This window comes from Solea senegalensis, linkage group LG17 (assembly GCF_019176455.1).
Source record: "Solea senegalensis isolate Sse05_10M linkage group LG17, IFAPA_SoseM_1, whole genome shotgun sequence".
Lineage (NCBI taxonomy): Eukaryota > Metazoa > Chordata > Actinopteri > Pleuronectiformes > Soleidae > Solea > Solea senegalensis.
The window spans coordinates 6,756,184-6,765,929 of NC_058037.1; the positions used below are offsets into that span (position 1 = coordinate 6,756,184).

Genomic DNA, 9,746 nt, shown 5'->3' on the forward strand with positions numbered 1-9,746 from the left:
CATTTCATTTTTAACTAAAGAGCCCACGGGTCAGTTTAAATCTGCTGTGCCAAATGTAACTGCACGGCCAACTTTTCACATTCACCTCTGGGCCTTCACGGCACACAGCGTACCGACTCTTCAATGAGAGAAGAAAAGCAGTTTGGGTGTCTGCTCTCAATGACAATGTCAAATAAACACTTAATTCCAGGAAGACGTGTCCAAGGACAGCCTGCGTTATCATGCCCGAAAATAACAAACGTTACTCCACACTGTCTTCACTGTACAAAACGCGAGACACAACATCAGCAGCTTTAACGGAAACCTTCTCTAATCATCCGTGTTTGTATTTTGGAGAATATTCAGGTCACAGCTATCATATCGAGCCTCGGCCGATGCACTTTGTCCCCGGCTTTATCTGCTTCGTTTTGGTGGTGTTTCTGGACGAAAAGTCAAAAGAGGCTCATTTCTGATTACACTGATAAAACCCAGCGAGGGACACAGTGTGAAGCGTACCCCTTTTCTCCCGCCGTCGACTCTTAATCAGGAGAGCAGATTAGTTTGTTTTTTTCCCGCGGCTAAATGACCGGGCTGAGTAAAATAATCGTCTTTAAAGATGTGCCGTTTGGTGTATCAGCGCTGCTCTCGTGGACAAAAGGACTCCGGTGATCCGAGGTGATGTATCAGTGTGCATCAGCTCCATGCAGCCACGGCAGCCTAGAAGGATTAGCCTGAGAAGGACAACGTGACGGTTGCTTAGTAACTACAAACCTGCTCAAGGGCTCGACAAACATAAGGGACAGGGTTGTATTGTCGACACCAACTGTGAAAAGGGCAACTTCACCTTCACATGACGCGGCCCCCGCGTGTATTGTTGCATGAGCAGGTGTGTTTGTAAGCGACTCAATGGTCAGCGTGTTCACAGTGGTTTCGTCTGGGTCTTAGCTACAGGCTCTGTCCGGGGCTGTTTTTTCCTATTCTGGGATGTCCTTGTATGACCCGCGTTCCCATGCCAAGATTCAGGCTGTGTCTAATGAAAGCAAGGTTCCAGCAGTTTATTTCAGAAAAAAAAAGAGAAAAGAAAAAACAGAATCAAGGCTCAGACCGCCAGTGTTTCATTAAGCTATACTTGTCAAGCTGGCGGTTGAGAATGTGAAAAGCAGCTATGGGATTGTGGCGGCAGAAGAGGGGGCTTTGAAAAGAGGAAGAGTGTTTACGCAATGGAAAGGCTGTTTCGCGCTCTTTGATTCTTTTAAGCGAAAACACTTTCACTACGTTAAATGGCTAATAAATTCAATTTGTCATGTCGTATCATTATTATTCCGTTGTTTGTGTGCGTGCATGAATTAATCACATAATTAGCGACATCACAAACGGCATTTCATTTAATGAGACTTGCAAACAAAAGTCTAACCAGATTAGCCAACGGTAAAAGTGATTGGTGTGAGCGTGCGAGGGAGATGTACCCGCGGGTAATTTAGGCAGTAACAGTAAAAGTAAATCATTGCCCCGCTCTGCCAATCTCATTAGTGATCATGTGCTTAGAAGGTGTTCAGCGGTCAACATATGTGTCTGTGTGTGTGCAGACGAGACCCGTGCTCCGAGGGATCCATGACTGAGTGCGTGTTAATGAGCTTATGTGACTTGGTATTCCTGCGATGACCTCTGGGACCATTGGTTCACACCAGCTGATCCAAGAAGTCGTAATTATTCCGAGAAAATCAGATTCCCCCCAAGAATGCAACGTTGGCCAGCAGTTGTCCGCAAGTCAGCACACATGCTCTTTCCTCCCTTTAGCCCGAGTGTAAACAACCGAACGACGCCAGTGGTCTAATCCAGATCACAGCAGCAGCAGCAGTTAAACAGAGCCGTACGGAGAAACCACACACACACACACACACACACAGGAACTCGTGATTAAAGAGACGTTAGCACCCATTTCAGATGTTGAATTGCATTTTTTTTAATACATGTATTAATGGGAGAGCAGAAGAGACGCAGTCTTCACCTGCACGTCCACATCCGTCCATTTCTGCAGTAGGCCGTGATCAACACTCCTACAGTCAGAGTCTGCACAGACCATGCGAGCTGACTGAGCGTAGCATAATACTTTCCAGTCCAGAGGTGGTGGTGTGCTCTTGTTTGGGTCTAGAGAGACAGCAAAAAGACTGATTGGTAACCATGGCAGCGAGCGTGAGGTTATGCAAGGACATCCGCTGGTGCCAAAACAAGTACCACCCATTGCGCAAAGAATACAAGGACATACAAATGTGGTCGAACGTCTGGCGGGAAAATTGTCCACCGCTGGAATGGCATGTGAGATCAAGTGCACATGCACACACAGCCAGACTGATGTGGGCCCTCGTTTATGGTGTGAACGGAGCCGCGGCCATGTGCGCGCATGCAGAAATGCAGAGCAGGAAAAAGCATGACCCGCGTCTTAGATGAGACGTGAAGCGTCTTCGAGACGACTCAAGCAAGTCCTGTGTCTCCGTTCCTGAGAACTTTCACAGATGAGTATCTCATCAGTCGGTGCCCGTGGCCTGTTCCTTTGCACATCAACATCTTTTCATTTAAACGGAAAATCTGCTTGCCCTTTTTTTTTTTTCCTCCTTAATTTTAATAATCACAACTTAGTACACGGTGTAAAATGCATGTCAGATGTGCACAGAAAGGTTGTTGTTGTTGTTGTTGTTTTTGCTGTTTATTGCAAACCCTGGTCCAAACAGCTCCTTTCCAAGCATCAGAGTTGTTTGGATTCCACCCTATCACAGGACAACTCATTAAATCACATCAGCAGCAACTAACTCATGACATAATTAAGAAGACATAATGTTTTTCACTTGATTTTTTTGATGAATGACACCAAGAGTTACACTCGTTGGCCACTTTATAAGATGTCCTGTGTACCTAATAATGTGGCAGATTACTGTATATTACAGTTTGTGTTTTGGTTTTTTTCAATACTTTCCAACATGATCACATCACCATGGCCCCTCGCTGCTGACGGTACCTTGCATTCATTTCTACTACTTTGTTTATTAAACAAACCAACATCGCATTTGCAGATGTCTGGGCTAAGGGAGCAGAGCTGTGTGGCTGTAGCACATCTGGTTCATAAGTCGTCTTGGGAAACATCATCACAGCCACAGCTGCCAAACAGTTCCGTGTCCCTTCCTGATGTACGTGTAAAACGGTTATTGCCAGTTTGTTACATGTTTAAACTGGTTTTCTAATTGGTCCGTAAAGGTTGACAAACCTTCTGTCAAACTGGCCAGCAGCTTATATACAGATGTACATGTAGAGCTCTGTTACAACCATATATATATGAATTATTATAATATATTCGGTTTTATTGATCCAAAATATATTGATCAGCTGAGCGAGCCACGCGGCTGCACGCCTCATAGACTCTGAGCTCTGCCACATAGTTCTTCTTGGTTTTTCTGTCCACTAACAAGCGTCAGCTCATTGAGCTGCAGGTTTCATACTCTTTCAATAACACTATTCAAGTGCCTTGAGGCATGTCATAATTTTGCATCATGTCAAATTGTGCGTTCACAATTCACCCAAGGGCGACACAGGAGTGAAGAAAAGAAAACACCACGCGGACAGAGCAATCAAAAGTGGTAAACACCTTAGTTCACCGCGTTCGCCTTAGTTACACGTAAATAAACAACGCGTGTACATGCTCATTTTATATTCAAAACAAGAATCACATAACAACAAGAATAACGAGTAAGCACTTTTTCCCCCATTAAAAAGATGTCAAACTGAAAGAGAAACGGTTTGAGCCACATGCGCTTGACTTGACTTGACTTGTCACTTCCCAAATCTTAAATGTTATCCTTTGTTAAAAACTGACATGTCATCTTAACCTGTGAAACTGATTAGAACAGAAATATCCCTGAAAGCCTTGTTGGTTATCCCCAGCTCTCCTCGGTGTGCTGAAGAGATTAACATTCGCATAAACACTAAAATCTGAATAAGAATTAAGAAAGAGTCAAAAAAGATCTAATGTTTTCGACACAGAAAAATTCAAAGTCTGTTACTAAAGCTGATTAAACACTAAATTTCAATATATATATATATATATATGTACGGGAATGTCATTAAACAATCTGTGAGCACAGCCAGAGCCTGTTGGTCTTCCTGCCCTGAAGGACATGAGCATAGTGAAAAAGGCTGCATTCACAGATTTCCCAGTTACACTCCGGTGGATGTCATGTTATCGCATCTGAGAAATTATTATGACCCACGGTGAATAAAAGTGCAATCTCTGTCTAAATTTATCTTGCACCGACGGCACAACAAACCCCCAGTAACACTTTACAACAAGGTACGCAGTGATTGGTACATTAATTAATTAATAATGGCTTAAGTGTCAGTTAACCCTTTAACACCTAAGCCTCAAAATGTATTTATTTTTTGCTTATTTTAACCATAGTAAGCGCTTTTGCCCATTTTTCCAGAATAACTTTCAATATCTGGCAGTTATTTACAATGTAATGCATGTTAAAATACAGTATAAACAATTTCAAATGAAGAAAAACAAAAGGTTTTATTGAGGAAAAATCAAACACCAGATTTTGTGTGTTAAATTTGAAATTTGAACAGTCTAAAACATGTTTAAAATAACATTTGTGAGTTTTTGGGGGGTTTTTTGAGTCTCAATGTCCAAAACCTAGTGACAAAGACGCTGATTCGTCGGCTTCCTGCGACTGTGAGTAAAATTACCGGGATAACCACACATTGGTTCTGACTTGGAACTTCTCAGCTTGTCAGAAACTGCTGGAATTTTGTCCGATAGCACAAACGGTTGTGTAATTGTAATGCAAAGTGTGCTTGCGCAAATGTGTCGTTTGTGATACACACGGTGTTCAAACTTCTTCAAGAAACAAAAACAATCAAACACACAACCTGTGAAAATATGCCTCAGACACTTGACGTACCAGAGGACTACACCATCCTCTTCACTTTTCCTCAGGCAAATGATGATAGGCCTCTTCAATCATCTTGTTTTTCCTTCAGATTGTTTACGTTAAATATCTGTGTTGTCCTCAAATGTCACTCTACCTTCGCAGCATCACCTTGTTGCAGTCGTTGCTCAGTCAATCAGTAATATTATCCATTAAAATGTAACATATCTGTCGATAACCAGTGTTATCAGCCCGAGTCCTTATCAAAGGGATATTCTCATAATTCTTGTTACTCACATGTGGCCCACATTTACGCTCACATCGGTCCCAGGTGACATCTATACATACATGTGTGTGTAAGTTTCCATTGATACTTTGAACTCCCCACATGTTAATGTATGACATGCGGGGTCACGCAGGGCAAGGGTCACTGTGAGATGAGATGAATCTAAGATGAAAAGGGAACACTGTGTTCACACACATTGTCAACCGCGTAAACAGGAGAGGGAAAAATCCCTTAACACAAATAATGTACTATCAGACCTTTTGTGCGGCAGCTCCTGATGTAAATAATGCTCTTTGTTTTTATTGTCTGTGTGCTGGAGCATGTAGGTCACACGCGCATGTGGAAGCACAATCGTATCACGGATTAACCATTAGCCTTTAGCCACACGTGCAGAAGACAGGGACAAGGACGGGTTTGACAGGTGAGACAGAGGGAGTCGGACACATGTGTGGAGAATTCTTTGAAAACAGATCACAGCGTGAGCGGTCACATGGATGCTGCACCAACTCCGCCTGTAGATGAGGAGGAACGTCAAAACTTTAAATAAAAACAAACGTCTGTTTCATTCAAACCATTGTTCTCCGGCTCCACACAACTCTTGCCAAACTCATCCTGCGGGCCGGTTGAATTTGTTAAAATTTCACATCATGATTACAGTCTGCTCATGATGTGAAAAACTATATTTGTCAGTTTCAGACACCTGTGGCTAAATGTGTGGTGCCTTTGTAGATCCACATGTTATGCACGTGTGTGAATGGTAAAACTTTTTGCATAACATTGTTGAAATTGCACATTACAACATCTAGTGGTTTATAGGTTACTTATAGGAACTTATATCATTCCTACAATAGTGCACAGAAGTGGACTCTGCTGCTCAAATAACCCGGGTCGTTTGGCAGTTTGATGAAACGCACGCTCCTGTGCAACTGCTGTATACACACTAGCGCTCCCTCTGCTTCACAGACACCATTTTCAGACAAAATCACCAAAAAGTTATGCACTGCACCTTTAAAAAAAAGAGCGCAATAATGAATCTGACCTTTAAATTACCCGTGAAGGCCCACTGTGGCACATTTATTTATTTGAAGGGAAATACGTAAACGACAATTCATTTTTTTGGGTCTGAATGTTAACGTCCTTCGTGTGTCTGAAGGTTTGTGTTCTGCCAGAGTTTTAGGTTCATTCTGCTTTCTATTCCTCTCAAGGTGCTTATGAACACTTTATAGGCAGATCACTGCATGACTCATCCGGTCTTTTCTAGTCCGTATGAAACCAACGCCGTCTAGTGGCCACAGAGGCGCCTGCACTTGAGTGAGTTCAGCGGGGTGTGAGTTGACAAATGAAGTCACTTCTCTTTTTTCATTTCTTCTCCAGACTTCTAAGACGAACAGTGCGCTCATCTACAGCCAGTAATAACTAACACAAGTGTCTCACAAATATATAAGAAAAACATCATGTTGTTTTCTTTTGTTTGTTTTTTTTATCCTCATGCGCACGAGGACTTGAAGACACTTGTCCAAGACTCTGTGGAGCGCGTCTCTGCTCCACTCTGGATCTGAAGCCCAGAGTTGATGGGAGGTAATCCCCACCATGTGAGTGGGCGGTGCGGGTACTGGAGGCGTGTTGTGTATGTGCGCGCGCGCGCGCGTGTGTGTGTGTGTGTGTGTGTGTGTGTGTGTGCGTGCGTGCGCTTTTTTCTTTTTTCCATTATTCAAATGTTGCTGTACCTATAAAAGGAGTGCCTGCGTGCGTCAGATAGTTTTCTCCAATGGGTAAAGGTGACTAAATAGTTGTCTCTCCAGTCGCATCCTATCTACAGGGGAAGAGATGACGCAGGACTCCGGTGGAGTCCAAATGGCTCGTGCGCTGAAGCATGCAGCGCTGTGCCTGATGCTGCTGCCCAGGTTCCTCCTGGCCGCTGTCATGCTGTGGCTCCTGGATTTCTTGTGCATCAGGAAAAAAGTGCTGCAGAAAATGGGAGAGCGGCAGGACAGCCCGGAGGACCCGCCGGTGTGCGTCTCCGACTCCAATAAGATGTTCACGCTGGAGTCCCTCAGGGCCGTGTGGTACGGGCAGAAATTAGACTTTTTCAAATCCGCGCACCTCGGGCGCACTGCGCCCAACACCGAGGTGGTGCTGGTCCAGGAGCGGCGGCGGGTCAGGATCCTGGACTGCATGAAAGGGAAGCGACCGCTCATTCTGAACTTTGGCAGCTGCTCCTGACCGCCATTCATGACGCGCCTGGCTGCGTTCCAGCGCGTCGTGAACCAGTACGCAGACATTGCGGACTTTTTAGTTGTATATATCGAGGAGGCGCATCCGTCGGACGGCTGGGTGAGCTCGGACGCGCCGTATCAGATCCCGAAGCACCGCTGCTTGGAGGACAGACTGACAGCTGCCCAGCTGATGCTCAGAGAGCTGCCGGGAGGAAACGTGGTGGTGGATGACATGGACAACTCGTCCAACGCCGCGTACGGAGCCTACTTTGAGAGACTTTACATCATCAGGGATGAGAGGGTGGTGTATCAGGGGGGCAGAGGTCCAGAGGGATACAGAATATCCGGGCTGAGGAACTGGCTGGAGCAATACAAGAGCGATCTGATGAATTCCCGAACAGCGGTGCTGCATGTGTAGTTTAAGATGCTCCAACTGTCTGAAGTGCTCGTTCTGCTTCAAGTGTCCAATCCACAGTGCAAATATTAAGATGCTGCTATTATCAAATGTTCACATGGCATAACAATTTACAGAACACGGTGTCAAAATAGCTGAAAGTCATGTGTGAGTCTATACCCGGACTGTTTAGTCTGGATTATTGTACTTGTCTTGATTTTTTTTAACTCATATATAGTTATAGCGATTTTCTTTTATTTATTTTTTTATTTTGTATGGAAAAGTCTTGAACCGGTTGATGCTGGATTCAAATAGTAATCACTCTATTTTTCTACAGTGTGTGCGTGTGTGTGTGTGAGTGAGTGAGTGAGTGAATGCGCGTGCGTGCGTGTTAATATCACACTCCACTCGGATGTTTCTATGAAGTTCGGTTTTTTAAAGGCGCAGCCAGAAAGCCGACACTGATGTCTGCGACACCGGGCGCGGGTCCATGTTAACATGTTTCCTCGATGTGTGTGAAGACAGTGAAAGTGAACAACATGTTGGAAAAATAAAATGTCACATGATCACAAACACAATTTTTACTGTCGACTGTGGAACAAACGTGTGTGTCATGTTCGTTCTGCGTTTTGTGTGCTCAAGAAATTAATGTTTTCATTTGATGTGAGGCCAATTAAAAAACAACAACAACAACAACAACAACATTTCATTGATTCATTGAATTCTGATGACGTCATAGCCCTCTCTTATTGTTTTTTCCGTGATGTTTTATTGTCAGTGACAGAAAAACCACCTCACCCCCTCACAATTAAAACAAAAAGTTACACAAGCAAATCTTGTATTAACAATGACCATACACTCAGTAGTAAGTCTCTACCAATTTACTGTTCCACACACTTTTAATTCAGATTTCATGTTATAAAAATCAGAAAGAAAAATAAAATCCATAAAAAATGTGGCCTTAACAGGGTCAGAGGACAAAATGGCAGGTGTTTGAGCACCACCTGGGCTCTATCTGTGCACACAAGTGTTCATAATTAATTCACATCCAGTTGTGTTTTTATTTTGATTTACTTTAATAAAATATGCAAAAAGATAAAAAAGCAAACAGGGAGAAGCAGACAGTCTGTAATGTATATGAAGCCTCCACCTAAATATGCCGAGACGATACAGGGTATGAAACAAAAAAATGACATTAAAATTCTAGTAAAAACAATAACAGCATTGTTTTTAAATGCTGGGAATCAATCTAGAAAAAAACTCCATTTCGTTTTTCTCTCCTCTGGCCTATTCAGGTCAAAGTGACCCAGCATTAGCACAGTAATCTACAGCAATGAGTCAGTCTAGTTAAGGAGTTAACCCACTTTCAGCCAAGACTCAGGCTAAAAAGGACATTTTTATTAAGTTTTATGTATGAAGAGTAAAATAAATAGAAAGGTAACATTTTATATGTTTATTTAGCAGGAAACACTCATTTTTTACATCACATTATCATATATAATACATAAGAACTGTGTGAGTCTACTGTGATACTGTCCAGTGTGAGGAAACAGAAGCGTGGTTAAGATGATATGAGTCGGGATGATAATCCATCTGTCTTTTTTTTTAACAACACTCTTTCTCACCTTGTCATTTTCCAGCAGGAATCCCCACACAGACATGCTGCTGCATACAATTAGGATTAGAGAGCAATGTGATTACTTTAGAACCCACGTGGGGGCCAAATCTTTGCTGTGAGGTTTTATTAATGTACTCAGGTTCCCTCATGTCTCAGTCAATTTCTATATGTCTTGAGGTCAACTGACCAAAGGAGAAGAGACATGAGCGAGACCGTGAGTGTCCTCACAACTGCTTCACTGTTTCAAAGAGGAAAAGGAAACAAACAAAAAAGACAAAAAACAAAAAGCCTGTCCCCGTTTAAACTCCCTGTCGGAATCAATTACAGTCCTTCA

The 9,746-nt window shown here is 43.1% G+C and overlaps 1 protein-coding gene across 1 annotated transcript; it reads left to right on the top strand.

The window, feature by feature from the left end:
• The first annotated feature begins 6,894 nt into the window (after window positions 1–6,894).
• Window positions 6,895–8,486, top strand: LOC122783656 (thyroxine 5-deiodinase-like). The gene has a single exon (XM_044048438.1). It carries the CDS (start codon window positions 7,012–7,014, stop codon window positions 7,816–7,818), a length of 807 nt encoding a protein of 268 aa, XP_043904373.1. The 5' UTR covers window positions 6,895–7,011; the 3' UTR covers window positions 7,819–8,486.
• Window positions 8,487–9,746: the final 1,260 nt, after the last annotated feature.